This window comes from Callithrix jacchus, chromosome 12 (genome assembly GCF_049354715.1).
Source record: "Callithrix jacchus isolate 240 chromosome 12, calJac240_pri, whole genome shotgun sequence".
Taxonomy (NCBI): Eukaryota; Metazoa; Chordata; class Mammalia; order Primates; family Cebidae; genus Callithrix; species Callithrix jacchus.
Window position 1 is genome coordinate 97,244,401 of NC_133513.1, and position 25,461 is coordinate 97,269,861.

At 41.5% G+C, this 25,461-nt stretch overlaps 2 protein-coding genes and 1 long non-coding RNA gene across 12 annotated transcripts in view; 2 read left to right on the plus strand and 1 right to left on the minus strand.

Annotated features, from left to right (window-relative positions):
* Positions 1–1,022, plus strand: part of LOC118146381 (uncharacterized) — a 12,656-nt gene extending 11,634 nt beyond the window's left edge. Inside the window, exon 4 of the long non-coding RNA XR_004732149.3 lies at positions 698–1,022. This is a non-coding gene — a long non-coding RNA (uncharacterized LOC118146381). The remainder of the gene's footprint in view (positions 1–697) is intronic.
* Positions 1–25,433, minus strand: part of LOC118146380 (gem-associated protein 8) — a 27,531-nt gene extending 2,098 nt beyond the window's left edge. Inside the window, exons 1-2 of one of the 8 annotated variants that reach the window (XM_054243293.2) lie at positions 25,338–25,433; positions 1,148–1,941 (exon numbers count right to left, since the gene is read on the minus strand). In XM_054243293.2, coding sequence (XP_054099268.1) covers positions 1,148–1,871 — 724 coding nt within the window. In that variant the 5' untranslated portion in view covers positions 1,872–1,941; positions 25,338–25,433. Of the gene's footprint in view, positions 1–392; positions 1,942–25,054 lie in introns of those variants that run through there. The other 7 variants (XM_054243291.2, XM_035269003.3, XM_054243292.2 and 4 more) reach the window with 7 other exon arrangements.
* Positions 9,649–24,263, plus strand: GSTO1 (glutathione S-transferase omega 1). 3 transcript variants are annotated; one of them, XM_035269004.3, is made up of 6 exons: positions 9,649–9,735; positions 11,069–11,177; positions 16,031–16,253; positions 19,582–19,680; positions 22,903–23,009; positions 24,064–24,263. In XM_035269004.3, exons 2-6 carry the CDS (start codon positions 11,119–11,121, stop codon positions 24,215–24,217), a joined length of 642 nt encoding a protein of 213 aa, XP_035124895.1. In that variant the 5' UTR covers positions 9,649–9,735; positions 11,069–11,118; the 3' UTR covers positions 24,218–24,263. The 3 variants fall into 3 exon arrangements, with proteins under 3 accessions (XP_035124895.1, XP_078202564.1, XP_002756473.2); XM_078346438.1 differs by lacking the exon at positions 9,649–9,735 and adding an exon at positions 10,403–10,515; XM_002756427.4 differs by lacking the exon at positions 9,649–9,735 and adding an exon at positions 10,698–10,868.
* Positions 25,434–25,461: the final 28 nt, after the last annotated feature.

The window sequence follows — 25,461 nt, forward strand, 5'->3', positions numbered from 1 at the left end:
GTTAGGTTTTAAATTTTTTTTTCTGAGTTAATAGGATACTATTGTGAGCTAATTCTAAGATGGAAGACTGTAAATTTCTCTTAAACTATAACACACATTTGTGCCCTAGAGCAATTCTGGGTTGGAATGTATTAGTGGTTCGTAAGTTGCGACCAGTGTGTCTTTAAAATGAAAGAACAGAATAGAAAATTTCAGAATGCATCTCAATGTTAAGTGTAAATTCCGTTTTAGGTGTGTGTGTGTGTGTATTTTGTTCTTGGACATTAAATAAAATACCTTTTTTTTCTTTAAAAATGTCAGTAAGTACTGTGAGGGACTGTGAGGGAGATATATTGTATTTCATCAGATCTAAGATCAGCTGACAAGGAGGAAATAATCTACCAATTAAATTACAACAGAATCCTAGAATTTTTATTTTATGCCTACTGAAAGAGCTCTTTTAAGCCCAGACAGATTTTTATGATAAAATAACTCTTAAGCTTATTTAGAAATGATTTTTTATATCTTACTTTTGTGCAAGTATAAAAAGGAAAATATAAGTTATGTAAATTATTCATTCAATTTTTAGAATCCAGCTCTTTTGAACAGTTTTATAAAATCAGCATTCTATTCATTTTCCCAACTCATCCATTCCACAGCATTGTCCTCTGTGCCAAGAACATTTAATTTCTTTCTTTTCTTTTTTTTTTTTTTCCAGGCAAGAACTTTAACGAGTTGACCTGTTACCGACAACATAAAAAAACCAGCATAATATATACAAAATTATTTTGTCAGGAGAAAATTTATCATGATTTATCATGTTGGCAACAGAAGACATCCTGCTGACCTCCAAGTGGCTGGCATAGTTCATCCACCCCGTGACAGGCCCACTGGGACTGTAGTGAACATGTCTGTACCTCAGCACAAAGTCCCCTTTCCCTGAGAAATGTACACAAGGAGAGATGAAGAGCGTGTACCCAAAAGAAAGAGGAAGAGGCTGGAGACCTTGTGTCCCAAGCTCAGAACTTCAGGGGGATGACCGGCCAGTACTTGGGCTGCTTTCGGTCACAGTGCTTATCAAAGCTCAACTGCACTGCAGCCTCCATGGCCTGGATCTTGGTGGCACTGTCCCCATACAAACGCTTCATCTCGGCCTGGGGCCGCTCACCTGGCCTCTCAGTTGGGGCCTCTACCGACCGGGGGATGTTGCAGTACAGGTCATGGTCAGCGTTCACATAGCTCTCTAGGCGCTCAGCATCCAGCTGCTGCTGCCTCCGTCGTTCTTCTCTGTGCCTCTCGGTCTCTGCAAAGTATTGGCGGAGCTCTTCGGTGATTTCCATATTGCTCAGGTCACATTCTATCTCTGCATCTGACTCGTTCTCCATCTCTTCCTCTTTGGACAAAGCTTGGTCTTCTCTTGTGGATGCCTGGATCCTACTGCTGTCATGTGGATTCTGCCCAGGCCCTCTGAAATGTGAAGAACTACAGGGGAAGTCCTGCAAGGCCACATGATTGTCATAGAAAGACTGAGGATATGCAGCTTGGCTATCGTAAGAGCTTTGGGGAAGAAGTACAGGAGGGAAGTACCATGGAACACTGAAATAAGATTCCACGGCCTTCCTGTAGGCATTCTGGTGGCTATGCATCCAAGCCATTGCTTGATGATAATGTTGCCAGTATCTTGCATATACCGGATGAGAATACCAAGGCCTGGTAGCTTTCAACGTTGATGCCTTTATTGCTGCCATCTCTGATTGTGAAAATCCAAATGGGTGCCGAAACTCGTGGGCGCGCAGCTTGTAGATCCTGGGCGGTGGCTGAGCAGGGGCCAAATTTTTCTTGGAGACAGAGCGGGAGTGGGGCACGTGAGGGTGGCGGCTGTTGCCAGACATTTAATTTCTTAATGCAGCAAGAATGTTCTATTATCTCTGGGATTTTCTTTCAAAGCCATTGACAGCTACCCTGCAAGTCCAAGCAAGAGCAATAACATCTATGTCAGGGCTGCTACATAGCCTGCTGTAATCTTAGATACACTTCAATTTTTAGAGGTTTTTAAACATGAAGAAAATGTGAATCTTAGAATCCATGAGATAGGGCAGCAGTCTTAACTGCTACCTGATCTCTTGATCAGACTTAGGTGTCAGACCAGAGTTGAAAACCCATCTCCACTATACAAAAGGGTATTAATCTTGAGACAATCACTTAACCTCTGCCCCCCAGTTTCCTCAGCCCTGAAATGGTACTAATAACAGTAATTAATTCTTAGAATTGTTGTGAGGATTAAAGACTTTTCAGGTACAACATTTAGGTGATCCCTGGCAGGACGTGTACATACAACAGATGGGATTACCTCCTGCATGCTGTTTCACAACATTTTTATTTAACAATGTATATCCAGCATGTTTTTGCATCAGTATATATGGATCTACTTCATCTCTTTTAATAGTTGCCTTTTAACAGTAGGTTTTTCCCTGTTCTTTTAAAAATGTTTCTTAAATCTTAATTTCCCCCAATATAGTGTATATTAATAGTAGAAAATCAGAGTGTATAGAAAGCTTTTAAATAACAACAGTCCCCACCTCATTTCTTCCTACCTCATCCTTTCCCACCTCAATGCCATTCTCTAGAAGCCACCTTCCAGCTGAAGCAACAGAGGGCAACCAATACCCTTGAAGCACCCACCTATATCATGTACCCTCCCTTTTCCACTCCCTTCCTTTCCCCTGGATGTAACCACCATCCTGAATTCTGTGTTTATTGTTCCCTGCTTTTCAATTCTACCACATATGCATGAGCCATAACTAATGTGCTGTTACACTTTGCATGTTTTTAAAGTTAACACAGTTAGAGTCATACTATATATATTTTTGTGACTTGCTTTTCTGGCTCAATATCAATCTTTGACTCAGTATCTGGTTCAATAGGCTTAGAGTCATTTAAGTTGATAACTATAGGTTTAGGCTATTTGTTTTCATTGCTGGGCATTTGTCCATTACATGAATACACCACATTTATTTATCCATTCTTCTCTCAATGGACTTTTAGTATCCTCTCATTTTTTTCTTATATTCAAGCTCCCTTTTTTTTGAGACAAAGTGTCACTCACTCTGTTGCCCAGGCTAGAGTGCAGTGGGGTGATCTCGGCTCACTGAAACTTCAGCCTCCTGGGTTCAAGTGATTCTCCTGCCTCAGCCTCCCAAGTAGCTGGGATTACAGGCATGTGTCACCATGTCTGGCTAATTTTTGTATTTTAGTAGAGACTGTGTTTTACATTTTTGCCAGGCTGGTATCAAACTCCTGACCTCAAGTAATCCTATTGCCTCAGCCTCCCAAAATAAAATTATATAGCCTGGTGTAATTTTAGATAAACCTCAACTTTTAGAGGTACTTAAACATGAAGAAATGTGAATCTTAGAATCCATGAGATATGGTAGCAGTTAAGAGATCAGACTTAGGTGTCAGACCATGAATCTGCTGTGATTCTGCAAGCTGCCTAATTCATGAATCATTCATTGTTCAATTAAACTCCTTTAAACTTAATTTGGCTGAAGTTTTTATTTTAATGCATTCAATCATTTCTTTTAACATGTTCAATCATCCTTCCATGAAGGCTGTTTCTCTGCTATGGACTGTCACAGAATGTTAATTTTAAAAAAAACCTATTTATAGAATAATGGCCGTTAACTTTTTAAAAAGTTATATCAAATATTATTTATTAAAATAACAGTGAAACTGTTAATGTGACTGATATGGTTTGGCTGTGTCCCCATCCAAATCTCACCTTGAATTATAATAATCTCCATGTATCATGGCCAGGTGGAGATAATTGAATCATGGAGGCAGTTTCCCCTATTCTGTTCTTGTGGTAGTAAGTCTCACAAGATCTGATGATTCTATAAATGGAAGTTCTCCTGCACAAGCTCTCTTGCCTGCCACCATGTAAGACTGAACTTTGCTGCTCCACTGCCTTCTGCCATGATTGTGAGGCTCCAGTCATGTGGAACTATGAGTCAATTAAATCTCTTTCCTTTATAAATTACCCAGTCTCAGCTATGTCTTTATTGGAAGTGTGAGAACATACAGTAAACTGGTACAGGCAGAGTGGGGTGCTGCCGTAAAGATACCCAAAAGTGTGGAAGCAACTTTGGAACTAGGTAATAGGCACAGATTGGAACAGTTTGGAGGGCTCAGAAGAAGGCAGGAAGATATGGGAAAGTTTGGAACTTCCAAGAGACATGTTGAATGACTTTGACCAAAATGCTGATAGTGATATGTACAATCAAGTCAAGGATGTGGTTGTCTCGGATGATGATGAAGAATTTTTTGGGAAATGGAATAAAGATGACTCTTGCTATGTTTTAGATAATATTCAGGCAGCATTTTGCCCCTGCCCTAGAGATATGTGGAACTTTTAAATTGAGAGAGATGATTTAGGGCATCTGGCAGAAGAAATTTCTAAGCAGCAAAGCATTCAAGATGTGACTTGGGTGCTGTTAAAACCATTCAGTTTCATTTATTCACAAAGATATTTTTTGAAACTGGAACTTATGTTTAAAAGGGAAGCAGTGCATACAAGTTCAGAAAATTTGCAGCCTGATGATGTAATAGAAAATAAAAACCTATTTCCTGAGGGGAAATTAAAGACTGCTGCAGAAATTTGCATAGGTAATGAGGAGTCAAGTGTTATTAGCCAAGACAGTGGGGAAAATGTCTCCAGGGCATGTCAGAGGTCTTCACACCAGCCCCTCCCATCACAGGCCCATAGGCCTAGGAGGGAAAAATGGTTTCATGGATCAGGCCCAGGGACTGCAGCTTTGTGGTCTTGGGACTTGGTGCCCTGCATTGTAGCTGTGGCTACACGGGGCCAATGTAGAGCTCAGGCCATTGCTTCAGAGGGTGCAAGCCTCAAGCTGTAGCAGCTTCCACATGGTGTTGGGGCTGAGATGCACAGAAGTTAAGGACTGAAGTTTGGGAACTTCCACCTAGATTTCAGAGAAGGTATGGAAACACCTCAATGTCCAAGCAGAGGTGTGCTGCAAGGGCAGAGCCCTCATGGAAAACCTCTGGTAGGGCAGTGAGGAAGGGAAGTGTGGGGCTAGAGCCCCCACACAGAGTCCCCACTGGGCCACTGCCTAGTGGAGCTGTGAGAAGAGGGACACCATCCTCCAGACCACAGAATGGTAGAGTCACTGACAGCTTGTACCATGTTCCTGGCAAAGCTGCAGACATTCAATGCCAGCCCATGAAAGCAGCCAGTACAGGGGCTGTACCCTGCAAAGCCACAGGGGTGAAGCTACCCAAGGCCATGGGAGCCCACCTCTGGCATCAGTGTGACTTGGATGTGAGACATGGAGTCAAAGGAGATCATTTTGGAGCTATACTATTTGACTGCCCCATTGGATTTTGGACTTGCATGGGACCTGTAGCTCCTTCATTTTGGCCAATTTCTCTAATTTGAATCAAGAGTATTTACCCAATGCTGATATCCCCATTGTATCTAGAAAGTAACTAACTTGCTTTTGATTTTACAAGCTCATAGGTGAAGGGACTTGCCTTGTCTCAGATGAGACTTTGCACTGGTGGACTTTTGAATTAATACTGAAATGAGTTAAGACTTTGGGGGACCTGCTGTGAAGGCATGATTGGTTTTGAAATGTGAGGACATGAGATTTGGGAGGGGCCAGCAGCAGAATGATATGGTTTGGCTGTGCCCCCACCCAAATCTCACCTTGAATTGTAATAATCCCCATGTGTCAAGGATGGGGTCAGGTAAAGTTAATCGAGTCATGAAGGCAGTTCCCTCATACTGCTTTTGTGGTAGTAAATAAGTCTCACAAGATCTCATTTTTTTTCGTTTGTTTTTTGAGACGGAGTCTCACTCTGTCACCCAGGCTAGAGTGCAGTGATGCAATCTCAGCTCAGTGCAACCTCCACCTCCAGGGTTCCAGCAATTCTCCTGCTTCAGCCTCCCAAGTAGCTGGGATTACAGGCACACGCCACCACACCCAGTTAATGCTCTGATGGTTTTATAAATGGGAGTTCCCCTGCAGCTCTCTTGCCTGCCACCATGTAAGACATGACTTTGCTCCTCCATCACCTTCTGCCTTGATTTTGAGGCCTCCCCCAGTCATGTGGAACTGTGAGTCAATTAAACCTCTCTCCTTTATATACTACTCAGTCTTGGGTATGTCTCTATTAGGAGTGTGAGAACAGACTAATACAGTGACTTTCAATATTCCTAACTTATTCCATAAAAAACCTTATAAATGTTAATTTATTATACATCAGAAAGTATAATATTGTTTGCTATATTCCTGAAAAGTCACAGAAAAGTTGTATCAAGTGGGTGTACATAGGAAGTGAAGACAGATGATATTTAGAAAACAACTTCGTATCCGTAGGGTCCTCAAACTCTTGATTTTTAACCAGCAGAATCCTCTCAGATTAGTCTCGTAGGTTAATTATTAAGAATTGTAGTTGTAAAAAAGTATGTATTGTTTCCTTTTAACTGTGGCTATGAACAGTGTGTCAACATAAAAGGAAGAAGGTGAAGCAAAATTAATACCATTTAGAGAAGTGATCTGAGCCAAGGTTGAAGGTTACAACCCCGGAGTATAGGTTCAAGTTGCTCTGAATAGACACTCTCATTAGCAGCAGTTACAAGTGGATTTCCAAAGGCAAAAAAGGGCTTCAGGGAGTGGGCTGACACAAAGTTGTTTGTTAGGAATTCTCATTGGTTTACAGAAATAACATTGATTAGTAGATGGCTACACATTGTTAAGCTATAGGCTGTAGGTTACAGTGTTTGCTGTGGCATTATTAGGTTAATTTATTTAATCTAATTTAACTTGTGGCTGTAACAAGCAGTTTCAAGAGGTGAATATATAGCTCAAAGCGGGAAGTAGGGCATGACTGCTGTCTCATTTTAATGTCTCTTTGGGCCTAATAATTTTAAATGGCTTGTATTTCTCAGATGAAAGTTCTTTTCTTTCCTCAAGTGTATATTCAGATGTTTACACAACCACAAGGGACTAGGAGCGGATCTATTATAATGTATACCAGTAATATAGTACAGTAATTCACTGGGAGAGTATATTTTCAATTTATTTCTTTGAGGAATTAACCTTTTGCTTTATTTATTGATGAGCTGGATCTTTCAAATCATTAAAACAAAACATTATATTATTCATACTAAATTAGGGGACAGGCCATTCCAAGTAAAAGTTTTAAAATAATACCTTGATGTGAAATTTTTTTCTTTGGCATTCAGAGGTTTTGCCCTGCCAAGTTGAAATTCACAAGGTTATTTTACATAATGACATGAAGTCATTAATGTGCTAAAAGTTCTTCTAAAAAGTCAACTTCCTTTAAAAAAGTTAAGCAATGCTCCTATTTTAGCAAAAATGTGGTCAATTTTAAAAACTTTATATCCATTTTTTGCCTATTTACTGAATTAAATAAAAATATGTAGTGATCACATTTATTTAACACATTCTATGCCAAATGCTGCCCTAAGTGCTTTCTGTATAGCAACTGATTTAGTCTTGCCACAAACTCTATGTCAGAGATGTCTGAACCAGAGTGACTCCATGCTGAGTGAGGGCTAGGAAAATGAGGCTGGGACTTGCTGGGCTGCTTTCCCAGAAAGTTAAGTATCCCTAGCCTCTAGATGTTTATGGTTAAGGGAACAGATTGATAATGTTTACTAAACAGACCCAGACTTTGGAATGTCCAGATATCCCAATATCTTGAGAACAAAGGGATTCCTAATTTTGCTTTAAAGATAATATTGATTCTTATAAAACATAGTAAGTATGAAAATTAATCCTTTATCACATATCCTTGTAGCAGAGCATATCTCCTCATGATTTTTTTTCATCCTGTATATTTAAAGTATCTGGGGTGAATGCATTCGTCCTCTTACTTTCGGGAACACCCTAGTCTGTCTATGGAGTAGCTGTTCTTTCACCACTTTATTTTCTTAATAAACTTGGTTTTGTTTTGCACTGTGGACTTGGCCTGAGTTCTTTCCTGCAAAAGAACTCTTTTTGGTCTGGATCAGGACCCCTTTCCTGAAACATCTACACGGGAGGCATAACATTTTTTCCATCTTATTTTACAGGTGAGGGAACTAAAGCACACTGAGGTTAGTGACTTCCCCATGTTCACAGTTAATAAGTGGTTGTTATGGGTAGAATTGTGCTTCCCCAATTTCATACATTGATGTTCTAATCCCCAGTACCTCAGTACGTGACCTTATTTGGAAATAGGGTTTTGCAGATGTAACTAAATTAAAATGAGTGTGAATAATGGAGTGCAAATGAAGATGAAGGCACAGATGGGATGGTGCCTCTCCACTCCAAGGGACACCAAAGATTCCCTCAAACCACCAGAAGCTGGGAGAGAGGCATGGACAGACTCCCTCACAGTCCTCAGGAGGCAACAACCCTGCTGATACCTTCATCTTGGACTTGCAGCCTCTAGAACTGTGAGGTGATACACTTCTGTTGTTTAAGGCACTCTGCAGTACTTTGTTACCCTAGTCTTAGCAACTGATTACAGGGGTGGAGCCAGGATCAGAACAGGCAGGGTGCTCCAAGACTTGGTGCTTTTCACCAAATTCTCTGCTCCTCCCATAATAGGGCTAATCAAAATAAAAACAGATATCTCCCCCCGTCCCACCCCAAAAATGACACAGGAGTTACCAGCTTTCAAATCTAGTCCAATAAAGAAATCTTTGAATAATCTTTTTCCTTATCTGTATCATGGCCCTGGAACCCCTCTCTCCTGACCCCTAAGTTAAAAGAGCTGTTTGAGAGGATTCTCTGGCCAGACCTTTATTCACAGACCCAAGACTAAATTCATTCGGCCCACCTGCTTGATTCTGGGCCTGTGCACTTATTGTAACTGAAATGCATGTTCAGTTGCTTGTCGCTTTCAGAGTCCAATTATTAATAACAGCAAAGTCTGGTATAAAGAAAGTAATTTTTAATTCCAAAGCTACCTTAGGGGAAGAAAAACAAGCTTCCTGCTTTAAGGGTACCCCTTCGCTTCTGGGGCAGAAAGCAGGGGCTTTTAAAGGGAGGACTTGGTATGAACTGCATGCCGGGGAAGGGGCAAGTGGGCGGGCGTTTGAAGTTCGCAGGACTCACTTTGGTGCTTTATCTACTGGGTGGTGCCCGGTAGAAGTCCTTTGTAAAGTAGGCTTGTCTGAGCATACTTTTGGATATATATTGACTGTTATCTCTCAAGGCAATCTCCTGGTGGGCCAGAGTTCTGCTCTGGAGCTTTTAAGCACTCAGTTAGATAAGCTTGCCCTGTAGGGAGTGTCTGGTGAAGGGAAGGTAAAGGATAATTGCATTTCTAAAGAGCTAAGTAGGAAGTGGGGAATAGGGAGAAAGAAGGAAAGAGAAAAGATGGGAGAAACAAATAGTTAAAAAAAAACCTCATTCTCTATCTCTTAGAAAAATGAGAGTACTCAGTTACATTACCAGGGCTTCAAAACCCAAAAGTTTAGTAAGTGGGAGATTTTTGAAAGCAGCACCATTATTCTGAGGTTAATAATATCCAGGTTTGTGCTGTCTCCTACGGGTTAAAATGAAAAGGGATGTATCCTACAGGTGGCAGTAGGGATAGAGGCCCTCCCAGTAGTCACGTTAAGCTAGTACTGACAGAAAAAGGAAAGGCCTGTCCAGATGGCTGGGCAAACCTGCAGCGAGCCATAGCCAAGCTTGTAAATCAAAGGAAATGACCAAGGTGAGTCTCTATCATTTTAGAGGTTTATTTTGCCAGGGTTGAGGGCACATCTGAGAAAAAGGAACACAAAATCACAGGGACATCTGTGATCTGTGCTCTTTCCAGAGGGCGTGAAGACTTCAATATTTAAAGGGGAAAGAGCAGGCAGTAGGGGAAAGAGGAAAGAAAAAAGGGAAGGTAGATAAAAAGGGCAGGTAGTTAGGTAGTTGGCATTCTTTGGGGTCTTTGATCAGCATTAATTGAATGCACATGTGACATGTGAAAGGAGGCTGTAGAGGAAGAGTCAGTTATGCATTCGTCTAGTGCTTGGTGAATCTGCATTTTTACAAGATTAAATATAGGGTAGACAAAGCAGTCAAATATGCATTTTTCTCCAACAAGAGGAAGCATGACTCCTGGGCCTGTCTTTGTCCCGTGCTTGTGAAGATAAGCTGTTAATTTACATTGCCAACTTATCTTCACAAGAAATTCTACTGATCTCTTTTAGAATAAAGATCCTGGGGGCCCACAAGGAATTTCTTTGTAAGGAAGCCCGTTGGGACTTTTATCTTTGTAGCTATTTAGGAACAAAACGGGAGGCAGTGTTTGTTACCTGACTCAGTTTCCAAGCTTGACACTTCCCTTTGGCATAGTGAATTTGGAGTCCAGAGATTTTAATTTTCCCTTCACAAGCTGAACAGGAGCCTTGAGAGAACGCTCTGGACCAGGGAGTGAGCCATGAGCTCGAGCCACAGGCTCTTAAGTCGTGAAGCCTCGGGACCAAGCGGGTGGTGCTCAGAGGTCAGTGCCACGGGAGGTCAGGGCCAGGGTCAGACGTGAACCCCCGTGGAGGGGGGACTAGAAACCCCTTCGTTGGGGGGCGGAAGCTTGGCTCCGAGCATTTAGAACTTTTGTGCATCTCCCCGTGGCGCCATCTCTTGGCCAGAGAGACGCTTTAACGCAACAGCCCCTAAAGATGTTTTAAGGGCTAAGCCGGGAAGGCAGACTGGGTGGAGCTGGCCGCCGCCTGGGGCAAGCACTTTAGAGCTAGAGAAGGAGGGCGACCTACTTCCTGAATCGCCTGCAAACCTCAGAGGAGCTCGCTCCGCTCTGCGACACGATGTCCGGGGAGTCAGCCAGGAGCCTGGGGAAGGGTGAGGCCTGCCCGCCGCGAGGAGGGGGTGATCTCGGCCACCCCCCGCGGCATGTTCGCCGCTGGTCGGGGAGCCCATCCGCCCGGGAGCGCCCCACCGCTGGGGAACTGGCCGGAGCGGCAGTGGAACGCGGGGGAGGCGGGATACGGGAGGTCTCGACACCTCCCTGGGCCTTAATCGCCTTCGCTTCTCCCCGGCAGGAAGCGCGCCCCCAGGGCCGGTCCCAGAGGGCCTGATCCGCGTCTACAGCATGAGGTTCTGCCCGTTTGCTGAGAGGACGCGTCTGGTCCTGAAGGCCAAGGGAATCAGGTGGGCACCCAGGCGGGGGACGCTCCCCTGGCAGTCCGGGAGCTTGCTGCAGGCCGCGGGGTGGGGTGGAGTCTCAGCCTCCTTCGATCCCCACCTCCCGCCAGCGTCCTTTACTGCACATTAAACTCTTCTCGGCCCTTTGGGGGACAGCAAATTATAGATCCTCCCCTAGGAAAAATACGCCACTGATTCTAGCGGTCTAGGACACCTCATTTAGATTAACCAACCGTTTAATGGATTAGGAAAACTGAGGCTCCAGTGATGTTAGTGATTTGCCGGGTAATAACCCGCAGCAGCTCTTTCAGCTTTGGTAGGTCCTGAATTCCTAGTCCAGAGTCCTTTCGCTCCATTGTGATTCTCCATTCTTATTCCAGCTTAACTGTTAGTTGTTATGCTGAATGTATTGTACCCTCCCAGAATAGTAATTTACCTTAGTACAGCAGAGTTCAGACCTTGACCCTTCTCTAGGGTAGTGCTTAGCTTAGTTTACTGCACATGTTCCTGTGGATTGAGCTGTTGGTTGAATCAAACAGAGGGAAGTGTCTGAAGTTCATCCTTCTGCAGAGCCTGTTTTGAAACTAACATAGTTTTGACTTATGTGCTATCCACAGGACATGTGCAACAGTCACTTGGCTTTTCTGGGACACCAAATATCCATTGGAACCACTTCCCTTCCCATGACCTTTGGATGTCTGTTGATTAGACATTTATTTACCTGTGATGTGGAAGTTTAAAACAAAACCTCCATTCTTTTTTTTTTTTTTTTTTTGAGACAGAGTCTCACTTTGTCACCAGGTGCCAGGCTGGAGTGCAGTGGCACAATCTCGGCTCACTGCAACCTCTTGCCTTCCGGGTTCAAGCAATTCTGCTGCCTCAGCCTCCCGAGTAGCTGGGACTACAGGCACATGCCACTATGCCCAGCTAATTTTTGTATTTTTAGTAGAGACGAGGTTTCACCATGTTGGTCAGGATGGTCTCGATCTCTTGACCTCGTGATCTGCCTGCCTTGGCCTCCCAAAGTGCTGGGATTACAGGCAAAACCTCCATTCTTAAGGAATTTTCTGTGTGCTTACTGTTTGTGAACTAATTTTATCTTCTAAGGGGAGAATCCTTAGGGGTAGGCAATTATCTTCCCTAAAAGAAAGGTAAAATGCACTTTAAAAAATACATTTTGAAGGGGATTAGTCATTACTTCACTAAGAAATTCATCTCATTTGGATGAGATTATGATTGTGAATATATAGCAGAATACTCTTTAGTAATGTTTATCAAAAACATTGTCACATTTGCCGTAATAGAACTTTTATACTAGAGAAATCTAATTCAACTATTTTTTGGTACTCATTTAATTGAAAAACTCCAGGAGCAGGACACTGTCGGATTCAGGGGCACAAAGTCCTGGGTTATGGGCTTCACCCTGGACGTCTAGTTTGAAAACAACCCTACCTTACTTACTGGGACAGTTTTCCAAAGGAACACTGAAATTATTTTACCATAATAGTGAAGGGGTAGAGGGGAGGAAGAGGGTGGTAACAGCCTCCAGACAGTGCAAACAACAAAGGTCTACTACATTAATAGATTAGTTTTAAGCTTGCGCCCCAGGAGGCTTTTATTGGTAAAGTACTGGATTCTAACCACATGACATGACTTAACAAAGCATGGTTTTCTCTAAAAGATTAATCTTCCAACTTGCTGTGGCAGTTGTATAGACTTGTTGGCTCACAATGCCAGGTTACCAAAATGCATGTGTGTTCTGAGCTACTTTAAAAAAAAAAAAAAAATCACAAAAGCCCAGGATCTGCCTTTTGTTTTCATAGTATAAATGTTCAAAAATGTTGATAATTCTTGGGCAAGGAGCCAAAGAATTTTTTTTTTTTTTACAATGGTTGGTACCTAAGTGTTCAGTGTTCATTCTGTCAGCACATGAACCTTTTAAATTACACACACCCCTGCGTTCATGTTCAAACTAGATGTTCTTTTGTTTTCATGGAGAATGTATTTAAATCCTCAAAGGATATTTAGATCCTTAAATAGACATTTTCCCCATCTAGCTACAGCTGTGGGTGGGAAAATAGAAAACAAAAGGAATTGGTGTCTATTATTTTTTAGTAATCTGTTTTGTTGAACATTTATTCAGCCTTGACGGTCATATGGACCTGGCTCCTTTCACTTAGTTCCTCTACAGTCTCAGGCAACATCCAAGATAGACCTAAATACAATCTGACCATAGCCTGGATTTCACCTGTTTTCTTCCTTTTTGGTTTACTTTGTATCATTTACTTAGACAACATTAAAAAAAAAATCAGTCCATGGAGTTTTAATCTGAAAGCTTATTTTGTGTGTGGATTTTTTTTTTTTTTTCCAAGACAGGGTCTCACTCTGTCACCCAGGCTGGAGTGTAGTGGTGCAGACATGGCTCACTACAACTTCTGCCTCCTGGGCTCAAGTGATCCTCCCACCTCAGCATCCTGAGTAGCTGGGACTACAGGCGTGTGCCATCACACCTGGCTAATTTTTGTATTTTTCGTAGAGATAGGGTTTCATCATGTTGCCCAGGCTGACCTTGAACTCCTGGGTTCAAGCAGTCCACTCACTTCAGCCTCCCAAGTGCTGGGATTACAGGTGTGAGCTACCATGCCTGGCCTTGTGGGTGGATTTTAAGGATTCCTTAATATCCTCATAGAAAGCAAGAAACTTTTTATTCCAATTAGCAAAAAAAACCTGAATTTTATGTTGGTTCTCATATAGTGGGTAGTGGACGCAATTCAATTAGTTGCCTTGTATGATTTATAACTAAGACACCTCTTGGCCATAAATGGAGTGTCTTATTGACAATTTTAAAGCATTTGCACAAAAATTATTCATATGAAATATTTCGATACAAAAATATAGAGTCCTATTGGCCGGGCACGGTGGCTCAAGCCTGTAATCCCAGCACTTTGGGAGGCTGAGGCGGGTGGATCACGAGGTCAAGAGATCGAGACCATCCTGGTCAACATGGTGAAACCCCGTCTCTACTAAAAATACAAAAAATTAGCTGGGCATGGTGGCGCGTGTCTGTAATCCCAGCTACTCAGGAGGCTGAGGCAGGAGAATTGCCTGAACCCAGGAGGCGAAGGTTGCGGTGAGCCAAGATCGCGCCATTGCACTCCAGCCTGGGTAACAAGAGCGAAACTCTGTCTCAAAAAAAAAAAAACAGAGAGTCCTTGTCTGAAACTTTATTTTCTTCATAGCATTTATATCTATTTAGCATTTTGCTCATTTACATGTCTGGATACACATTATCCACCTTTTGTGGAGCTTACATTCTAGGAAGATAATGTAGTAAACTTGTAAATAAGTGAGCAAAATAATTTCAATACATATTATCAGTTCAATAAAGAAAGGAAAACATGATAATCATGTAACAGAAGCTGCTCAGCAACTTCAGAGCTGTGGTCAGGGACGGCCTAGAGATGTGTTTGACCTGGAAAGACCTGGGAAAAGACAGGCAGAGGACCATCAAGTGCAAAGACTCTAAGGTGGAAACACATTGGCAAATTCAAGGAATATAAAAAAGGCCAATGTGTAGAAGAAAACGTCGGGGAAAAGCTTTATGACATTGACCTTGGCGATGATTTCCTGGACATGACACCAAAGCCCAGGCAACAAAACCAAAAGTAAACACAACATTAAACAAAAAGGCTTCCATACAACAAAAGAAACGTGTAACAGAGCAAAAGCAACCTATGGAATAGGAAAAAGTACTTGCAAACCACATATCTGGTAAGGGATTAATCTCCAAAATACATAAGGAATCTTTACAACTCAACAACAACAGAAAAAAAAACTCTGATTTTAACATGGGCTAAGATATTAAATAAACATTTCTCAGGCTGGACATGGTAGCTCATGCCTATAACCCAGCACTATAGGAGGCCGAGGCAGGCAGATAACTTGAGCCCCAGAGTTCAAGACCAGTCTTGGCAACATGGCAGAATCCTGTCTTTACAAAAAAATTAGCTGGGCGTGGTGGCGCATGCCTGTGATCCCAACTACTTGATAGGTAGCAGGATCGCTTGAGCACAGGAGGTTGAGGCTGCAATGAGCTGTGATCAATCCACTGCACTCCAGCCTGGGAGACAGAGTGTCAAAAAAAAATTAAAAATAAAAAAATAGATATTTATTCAAAGAGGACATGAAAATGGGCAGCAGATATATAAAAAAATGCTTATCACTAATCATCATGAAAATGCAAATCAAAGTCATGTAATAACCTCACACTTGTCAAGATGTCTATAATTCAAAAAGAGTTAGCAAGGATGTGTAGAAATCAGAACACTTGCACACTGTTGGTGGGAATGTAAAATGGTATAGCTGCCATGGAAAACAGTATAGATGTTCTTCAAAAAGTTAAAAAAAGAACTACCATATGATTCAGCAATCTCACTACTGGGTATATATCCAAAGTAATTGAAATCAGGTTCTCAAAGAGATACTGGCACTCATGAACAGTGGTTCATGACAGCATAATGTCAATGTCCATCAACATATGAATGGATAAAGAAAATGTGGTAATTCTATTCCACCTAAAAAGGAAGGAATTCTGCAATATGTGATAACAGATGGACCTTGCTAACTAGGACATTATGCTAAGTATAAGCTAGGCACAGAAAGACAAATACTGCATGATTGTACTTATAAGGTGTATCAAAAGTAGTCAAATTCATAAAATCAAAAATTAGAATGGAAGGAATCTAGGCAGACTCCTAAATTTGGGGTCTAATCAGCTAACTGGATAGCAAAGCCAGTGAGTATTTATCCAAAAGCACAAAAGTTGTTTCCTTCTCTTCAGTCTCCTGTGTCTCTTTCAGGCATGAAGTCATCAATATCAACCTGAAAAATAAGCCTGAGTGGTTCTTTAAGAAAAATCCCTTTGGTCTGGTGCCAGTTTTGGAAAACAGTCAGGGTCAGCTGATCTACGAGTCTGCCATCACTTGTGAGTACCTGGATGAAGCATACCCAGGGAAGAAGCTGTTTCCTGATGACCCCTATGAGAAAGCTTGCCAGAAGATGGTCTTCGAGTTGTTTTCTAAGGTTTGTGCATAAGAACTTTCAGCTCCTATTTGAAAACCTGTTTTTTAAAGCTAAATCAATGCTGTCATTTATGATTCAGTGATTTGGGAGAGAAACACAAAAAGGAATATGCTTGTCAGCTCTGACATGTCCTGCAAGTCCTTTGACAATCCAGTTCCTGTTTACCTCCAAAGTGATCCCTTTTCACTCATCTCCTGACACTTTATATATTCTAGCCATACTAAACTTTTTTTCAGAATTCCCAAATTCACCCCTTTCTCTCTCAACTCTTGCTGTAAGATTCTTCCCTCTTTTCACTGTGCTTGGTTATCTCCATGTTATTTTTCAAGTGTCTGCTCGGACACTGCTGCCTTTCAGGAGCTTGTCCAGGCTAGTTAGTGCTCTAGCTTCTGAGTTCCCATCCGTCTGAATTTTTGCCTGCCTTCTTGCCTCTGTACTGCACTGGGCTGTGAGTTCTTTGAGTGTGAGGGCTGTTTTGATCATTGTTGGTTCATTGCCTAGTTTTGTGACTGGCTCTGCTACTCTTGTGACTCTGAGCAAGTTACTTATTACTTTGCCTCTCTATGCCTCAGTTTATCATTGATAAAATGGATATAGTAATTGTTTCCACCTCGTAAGATAAAAATCAGTTAATAAAAACACCTAGAGTGGAGTATGATACACGGCAGTTACTTAGTTCTTGTCCTTATAGCCACAGTGTCTAGCAGTGAGCATCTACTTCGTGTTGGCAATAACTCAGATGACTGAATAAATGGCATTCCTGTAGAACTGTTTGTACCTTAATTAGCATCAATGTTATGGATTAAACAATTAGTATTAACAAAGAAATGACTAACAGATATGTATTTAGACACCAAAAATAGCATGTCTAGTTATATGCCTATAATATTGTCACCTTGGTAGTATGGGCAGTGTATTAAGAACTAGCTTTAGAGAAAGAGATGGTTAAAGAAATACCCAAAGAGAGAGTTATAGGGAGAACATTCTGTTTTAGAAGACATTATAAAGGGAAACCAATGAGAAAGGAAGAGTGAGTCACCTGCCTAGTAAGATGAGGGTGAAAGAATACTAGAGGTGGCTGCTGTCAAAGATAATGTAAAGGGAACATGATGTTTTCAAGAAGGATGTAGGAGAGTTTTACAATGTAGTAACAAGTTAAAGCATGAAGCTTCAAGACACAAAGTCATCAGTATCAACCAAAAAAGTAAGCCTGAGTGGTTCTTTAAGAAAGATCCCTTTAGTCTGGTGCCAGTTCTGGAAAACTGTTTTTAGTATGGCTGGAATATAAAGTGTCAGGAGAAGAGAGAAAAGGGATAACTTTGAAAGCTTTTAGGCATGAAGCTTTACTTTCATGCATAAAGTTACTATTTTAAAAAGCAGTCCCAAGAGATTCATTGTACTATCTAGAAAGAAACTGAGCTTTAAAAGTAATGCTGAAGATGCCCACCTTTAGTTCCCTGCTCACTTTTAAAGGAGCGGTGGCCTTATGTACACATGACCCTGCTCTCCTGGCCACAGCCCATCAGAACAGAAATGTACCCCACCCCCACACCTGGGCCAGTCATCTCCTCTCCTGGGAACTTGGAAATGAGACACAGACACTAAGACAGTAAAGGTTAGGACAGTAAAGACATACATTAGAGGCTAGAAAAATCAAAGCCACTTAAGAAATAAATTTTTAGAAGAGCAAAAATTAAAAGCATTGCAAAGGGACTGAAGTATGGAAAGTAATACGGAGCAGAAATTTAAGGAAAAACAAATGAAATACCAGGTAGGCCCAGATGGAAATGTGAACGAAACGGCTGCCTGAAAGCCTTCAGTCCCAGTGAAGGCAGGCCGAACTGATGTGGATGGGAATTCACGGGATTCTGTATTTTTACAAGTGTCCGTTTACCTAAACTAGGATGAGTGTGGACTTCCGTGTCTTGCAATGAAATGACACCAAAGACTGAAGTATTAAAACACATAAACACCATCATGAGCATTAAAGCATCTGCTGCTACACCCGTCAGTTCTTTAGGTAGCTAGTCCTTTTTAACAGCCTCTTGACATCCTCCCCAACATAGAAATCAGAAAAATTCTCTTCCCTAGCTCTTTGCAGTGGGGGCCAAGTTTTGTGACCTAGGCTATTCCTGTCAGACATACACCATGGAGTTCAATTCAGAAACTAGCAAGGTGAGGAAACAGGCTTGGTGGGATATCTGTTTAAGATACTTAGGGCTGAGCGCGGTGGCTCAAGCCTGTAATCCCAGCACTTTGGGAGGCCGAGGCGGGTGGATCACGAGGTCAAGAGATCGAGATCATCCTGGTCAACATGGTGAAACCCCGTCTCTACTAAAAATACAAAAAATTAGCCGGGCATGGTGGCGCGTTCCTGTAATCCCAGCTACTCGGGAGGCTGAGGCAGGAGAATTGTTTGAACTCAGGAAGTGGAGGTTGCGGTGAGCCGAGATCGCGCCATTACACTCCAGCCTGGGTAACAAGAGCGAAACTCCGTCTCAAAAAAAAAAAAAAGATACTCAGCTCTCCACTGGTTCTGCAGGTGAGAGTGGTGACAGTGCTTCTGGGTTTTAGCAGTGTTGGTTACAAGATACAATTCCAGAGTAGAAATGGCAGTTACTTCAGACTCCATTTTCTGGCAGCCATACAAACTGAGGCAACTAGTGCTCAGCTGCACTGACAGCAGTGGGCACTTCCCAGTCGCCCAGTTCTCAGCATGATTTTGGGATGTTCTGTCTTAATTCCAAGCCTGTTTGTTCAGCCTCCCAATAATTCTATGAGCCACTCAATCTCCTTTAAAGAAAGCTGTGTTGGCCGGGTGTGGTGGCTCAAGCCTGTAATCCCAGCAATTTGGGAGGCTGAGGCAGAAGGATCACCTGAAGTCAGGAGTTCGAGACCAGCCTGGCCAATATGGTGAAACCACATCTCTACTAAAAATATAAAAATTAGCTGTGTTTGGTGGCACATGCCTGTAATCCCAGCTACTAAGGAGGTGGAGACAGGAGAATCACTTGAGCCCTAGCAGTGGAGGTTGCAGTTAGCTTAGATTGAGCCTGGAAGACAGAGCAAGACTGTCTCAAAAAAAAGAGTGTCTCTTAAACGTGCCAAAGTAGGTTCTGTTATTTGTGATTTATAAAATCCTGACCAACCCACAAAACTGTTCCTAAGACCAGTCCATTTCCTCTGTGAGCACAGGAACTTGGTGCACCCTTGATGTTTCTAGAACACCTTGATACCAGGACTATGAGGGTTCTATCATGTTTTTATGTGAGGAGGCCAATATAAGTTAGATGTAAACTGATTAACTAAGAAATTATTCTCTGTCTAGGTGCCATCCTTGGTAGGAAGCTTTATTAGAAGCCAAAATAAGGAAGACTGTGCTGGCCTAAAAGAAGAATTTCGTAAAGAATTTAGCAAGCTGGAGAAGGTAATCATTTCTCCTATCATCAGAGTAAACGATGACTATGTCTACCCTTCTTTTCCTCCTATTCTTTTCTGCATACTCTCACTTCCCAAGCCACTTTATGGCAATTAGAAAAATTCCCATAAAGATTTTTGTTTACAACAGACTGCTGTTATAAAGCAGAAAGCTGTTTTGCTTAAGATATAAATCAAAACACCTAAAAATACTTTGTCATGGGCTTGCTTTTAAAATATTTTGCTGTGTTAACATTAAAATAACAGGGAAAAGGAAAATTGTACCCACATTTCCACAAGTTTTCATGTATCCAGTTTTCCATGCTTGTTTGCAGTCCTTGTCCGTATATTTAAAAAAAAATTAATGTAGCTCTAATCAGAGCATAGATATCATTCGGTGTCCTGTTTTTCAACTTAGTATTATATACTAAATATTTCCTACAAGAAAAAGTTTGCAATGAACAGTACAGACACTTGGGGGAAACCCAGATGCATTTTACCTCTTTCTGGGTAAAGCTGACATTTGGGCCTTGGAGTCTGCCTCTTGGCCTTGAGACATTTCATTCATGCTAAACCTAAAGTTTTTACTGACAGAGACATAGTTCCTGTCTTTTATGGGAATGCATTTTAACATTTTATCAGTAAGTATGACATTTGCTGTAGGTTTTTCAGAAACCTTTTTTTCATTCTAAAGTTCTCTTCTATTACTAGTTTGCTAATTTTTTAAATGTTGAATTTTATTGAATGCTTTTTCTGCATCTGTTACATCTATTGAAATGTACATAGAATATTTTTCCTCTTAATCGGGTGAATATGGTGCTATTGACAGATTTTTTTAATGTTTAGCCATCCTAGCATTCCTAAGATAAAACCTACTTGTTCTCTATGAATTTTTATATGTACTGTACAATTAGCTAATAGTTAAATGATTTTTGTATGTATGTTCATAAATGAGATTGGTCTATAATTTTCTATTCTTATAGTATCATTATTGGGTTTTGGTATCAAGGATATTCTAACTTCATAAGATGAGTTGGGTAACTAACCTGTTTTTCTAATCTCTGAAAACATTTGTTAGGGACTGGCAGTTTCTATAAAACATTTGAGTCTGGTGTCTTTAACAGGGGTAGATTTTTCATTACTAGCTTGATTTCTTTAATGGTAATTGGTTTTCTGGTTTTACATATCTTTCTGCTGAACAGTGTAGGAGCTGGAAAGTAAGATGCAGTCTATATTCTTCAGATAATTAGTTTAGTTGTACACAGAACACAATAGGTAGATGTAAGCAATCTAAAATGCATATTATGCATTGAGAAAAACTATGGAGGTTATTTATAAAGGGCAAATTAGTTTGGTGTTGGTTTAAATAGCCAGATAATATTCTCAATCGCCCCCTTGGCAAACTCTTTAACCAATTCGCCTTCTTAAAATTTTCAAACATACAATTTATTGGGTTTTCAAATGATTGTCATCTGTTTAGCAGTTAATTCAGTCTATTTCCAGTATATTTTAAGTACAAATGCTTCTGCACTTAAAATGGAGTTACATCCAATAAATATCCTAAGTAGAAAATGCATTTAATAATCCCAACCTACAGGGCATCATAGCTTAGCCTAGCCTGCTTTAGATGTGCTCAGAAAACTTCCATTAGCCTGCAATCAGACAAAATTGTGAAACATAAAACCTATTCATAGTGTGTTGAATATCTCAATTTATTTAATACCTGTATCCAAAAAATGCTGACAACACAGTACACAGAGATTGGTTGTTTACTCTCCTGATGGTGTGGCTGCCCAGCATCAAGAGTATCATACTGCAACCGGGCACAGTGGCTCACGCCTGTAACCCCAGCACTTTGGGAGGCCAAGGCGGGCGGATCACGAGGTTAAGAGATCGAGACCATCCTGGCCAACATGGTGAAACCGTGTCTCTACTAAAAATACAAAAATTAGCTAGGTATGGTGGCATGCCCCTGTAGTTCCAGCTACTCGGGAGGCTGAGGCAGGAGAATTGCTTGAACCCGGGAGGCAGAGGTTGCAGTGAGCCAAGACAGCGTCACTGCACTCAAGCCTGGAGCCTGGTGATGGAGCAAGACTCTGTCTCAAAAAAAAACCCAGAGTTTCATACTGCAAATACAGCCCAGGAAAAAAGCAAAATTTGAAGTTCAGAGTACAGTTTCTACTGAATGCTTATTGCCTTTGTACCATCATAAAGTTGAAAAAATTTAAGTTGAATGATCATAAGCTGGAGACTGTGCATTTATATTGAAAAATTAATATTTTGCAATTTTTAATGCAGAGAAGTGCCCAAAGCATAAGAACATAACACATTTTCACAAAGTGAACACAGTCATGGAACCAGCACCCTCATCAGCTAATAAAATATTAGTTTGGGCTTTTTTGTACTTTATACAAATGGACTCATATAATATTCATCTTTTGGGTCTGCCTGCTTTCATGCAGTATTAGGTTTGCGAGGTTCATCTATGCTGTGTGTAGCTTTTCCCTATTCTTTCTGCAGTGTTCCAAAATGTAGTATACTACAGTTTACCTATTCTACTCTTGATAGTAAACATTTTCACATTCGGGCTATTACAAATAGTGCTGCAGTGAGCATTCACATACCTATCTTTTGGTGAACATGTGTTACATTTCCAAGTAGAATTGCTGGGTTATAGAGTATGCATACTCTTAAAGCATGATTGTACCAATTTACACCTCTACCACAGTGGTTCCAAACTCTTGCCAACTTTGTTCATTTTAGCCATTCTCATGGATGTACAGTGTTATTGCATTTTGGTTTTAATTTGCATTTCTCTAATGACTAATGCAGTTGAACACCTTTTCAAATGATTATTGGCCATTCGGGCATCTTTGGTGAAGATCAAGTCTTGCTCATTTTTCTAAAGGGTTGTTTGCCATTTTTCTTAATGATTCCCAGGAATCCTTTCTATATTCTGAATACCAGTCCTTTGTATTACAAATATTTTGGACTCTGACTTGTTTCATTTTTCTCAATTTTCCAGTTTATGTTGTTGTTCTGCCTCATCCCAGACCAACAGATTCTAAAGCTTAATTAAGCTTTTGGATCAAATGGATAAAAACCCAACTTGGATATTTATCAGAGTAAAAACTGCTTCTCTCACCTGCTCTACTTAATTTCCCTTCAGAATTTCTAGTGGGTCTTAGTACATGCACAAATAATAAATACTTTTGTGCTGTTTAATGTTCAGGTTCTGACTAATAAGAAGACAACCTTCTTTGGTGGCAGTTCTATCTCGATGATTGATTACCTCATCTGGCCCTGGTTTGAACGGCTGGAAGCAATGAAGTTAAATGAGTAAGATATTTGAATATTTTGTGCATAATTTAGGATGATAGTTAGAATAGTATATATTGACCTTTCCTTTATTTAACAAACGTTAAAATATTTAATACAACTGGTCAGAATGAGAACAAGCAGACAGGACAGTCTTGGACTACCCAGGGCATGTCATACACCTGCACTAACTATTCTCCATCACTGGGAGGAGGCAAGGGATTTCTGTGACATGTAGCAAAGGGCTTTAAAATTTACTCCTTCCTTCCTGATTAAAAATCCTTTAAGGGGAAGGGTGCGGTGGCTCATGCCTGTAAGCCCAGTACTTTGGGAAGTTGAGGTGGGGGGGATCATCTGAGGTCAGGAGTTAGAGACCAGCCTGACCAATGTGGTAAAACCCCATCTCTACTAAAAATGCAAAAATTAGCTGGGCATGGTGGGGAGTGCTTGTAATCTCAGCTACTCAGGAAGCTGAGGCAGGAGAATCACTTGAACCCGGGAGACGGAGGCTGCAGTGAGCTGAGATTGTGTCACTGTACTCCAGCCTAGGCAACAGAGCAAGACTCTGTCTCAAAAAAAAAAAAAAAAAATCCATAAGATTGTAAACTTTTATAAGGATGTTGTTGCAGGACTGTGTGACCAGTGTTACCTCCCATTTACCAGTAAGCTCTCTACATTATTTTCCAAATTCGGGTTTGAGTTTAGCAGACACCTTGCCTTACTCCCACTTCTTGGACATTAGAACTATTCAGGGTTACTTTTGGTCATAATCTGGGTGTAAAATTAACAAAGAACATTCCTGATCTCATTTTAATAAGTTGTCACTTTCTCCCTTTGAGCAAGTTCTCACATTAACTGGACAAGTCGCTTCACTTTAGTCTCATTCCAAATGTATAAAAAAGGGACCTTTACAATGTCTTTCAAATTGAATATTCTATGATTACATGCATTTTAAAATATTTTAAAAGAAATATTTAAGGGAAAAAAATGACATTGCAGAGTAATAAATGGGAGACTTTGTGATGTCATCCTAGTTGACTTAGCTCATGCCTTTCATTTTTTCCTCTTCCCACAGGTGTGTAGATCACACTCCAAAACTTAAACTGTGGATGGCAGCCATGAAGGAAGATCCCACAGTCTCAGCCCTGCTCACTAGTGTGAAGGACTGGCAAGGTTTCCTAGAGCTGTACTTACAGAACAGCCCTGAGGCCTGTGATTATGGGCTCTGAAGGGGGCAGGGGTCAGCAATAAAGCTGTGTCTGATGTTTTCTTTCACTAATGTGAATAATAACATGCTTTTATTTTACCAAAGGCTTAGGTTGCATGGGATCATCTTCTCTAACTGATTTGACATCAGTGGCCTAACTGGGGGGTCTCAAGGCCCCCCCAACAGAAATGGAAACACATTTCCTGTGTTAGGATGCTAAAACGACTCTGAGGGTTCTATCATAGTCCATGCTGAAAACCCCCAAATTATCTCTAGCAAAATCTGTACTTCAATCTAACTTTCTAACTGCTCACAGGAAATTTTCACCTGGTTACCCTGTTGTGATTTCAACAGATGCTCTCTCGTTTCTTGTCTTCTGGTTTCTTAGTTGAGAAACTTTCAATTCCTTCTTTCATTTCTATCATCAACTTAATTTCACACTTTCTCTATTGTTGCCACTGAAGGCCAGACCTACATTACCCCAAAGCTGGGTGATTGGGCAGACTCCTATTTGGTCTCCCAGTCTCTAACCCCTTCATATCCTTCCTATCAAATCCCATGCTGAGCACTTAGGTGTGGTGTCCCATTTGTGTAATTAAATACTGGAGGTCGCATCAGTCAATTCCGCCTATAAGGTTGATGAGTAATATTTCCCACTTGGAAATATTAATGCCATCTTCCATACATTTCCATAGGCCGCTGGGTTTCTCGCTATTTCATTTTTATCATTACATCACCACCACGAGAAGGTAGGTCGGAGAGCATCATTTCATTCTACAGATGATGCAACTAAGGTCCAGAGGTTAAGTGAGGCCTTAAGGTGCTGGCAGAAAGATCACACCCAGCGCACTGCTCTTACCATCGAAATCAGGGCTGTGGGTCCGCCCCAATTGTCTGGTTGCCTGGACTTATTAGCAAGTTCGCCACTGAGAGAAACTTCCGAATGACGAATTCTTACATTTAAGGGTGCATAATCACCTATGGCTTACCGCTGCATTTCCGCTTCATCAGGCTGGGGCGGGCCGCGAAATCTATTCGAAACGGCCCCCCATCCCCTCCCCAGGTGATGCAGGCGGTGTAGGAGCCGCACCCGGAAGGTGACCTAGAGCCGCTTGACTTCACAAAGGCCTCTTGCCGCCTACCTTCAGGGGCCACCAACGCCCCGGCTGCCCCGCCTCTGCAGCCGCACGCCTTATGGAGCCGCTAGGCGCGGGTTGCTTCCGGCGGATTTCCACTCTGGTGCGGAGCCGGGTGTCGGTGTCCCAC

Excerpts from the sequence above, each read along its gene's own strand:
- GSTO1 (XM_002756427.4), top strand. The coding sequence starts at position 10,835 with ATGTCCGGGGAGTCAGCCAGGAGCCTGGGGAAGG. Across the intron at positions 10,869-11,068 it reads AGCCAGGAGCCTGGGGAAGG|GAAGCGCGCCCCCAGGGCCG; the intron begins GTGAGGCCTGCC and ends TCTCCCCGGCAG. Across the intron at positions 23,010-24,063 it reads GAAGCAATGAAGTTAAATGA|GTGTGTAGATCACACTCCAA; the intron begins GTAAGATATTTG and ends CTCTTCCCACAG.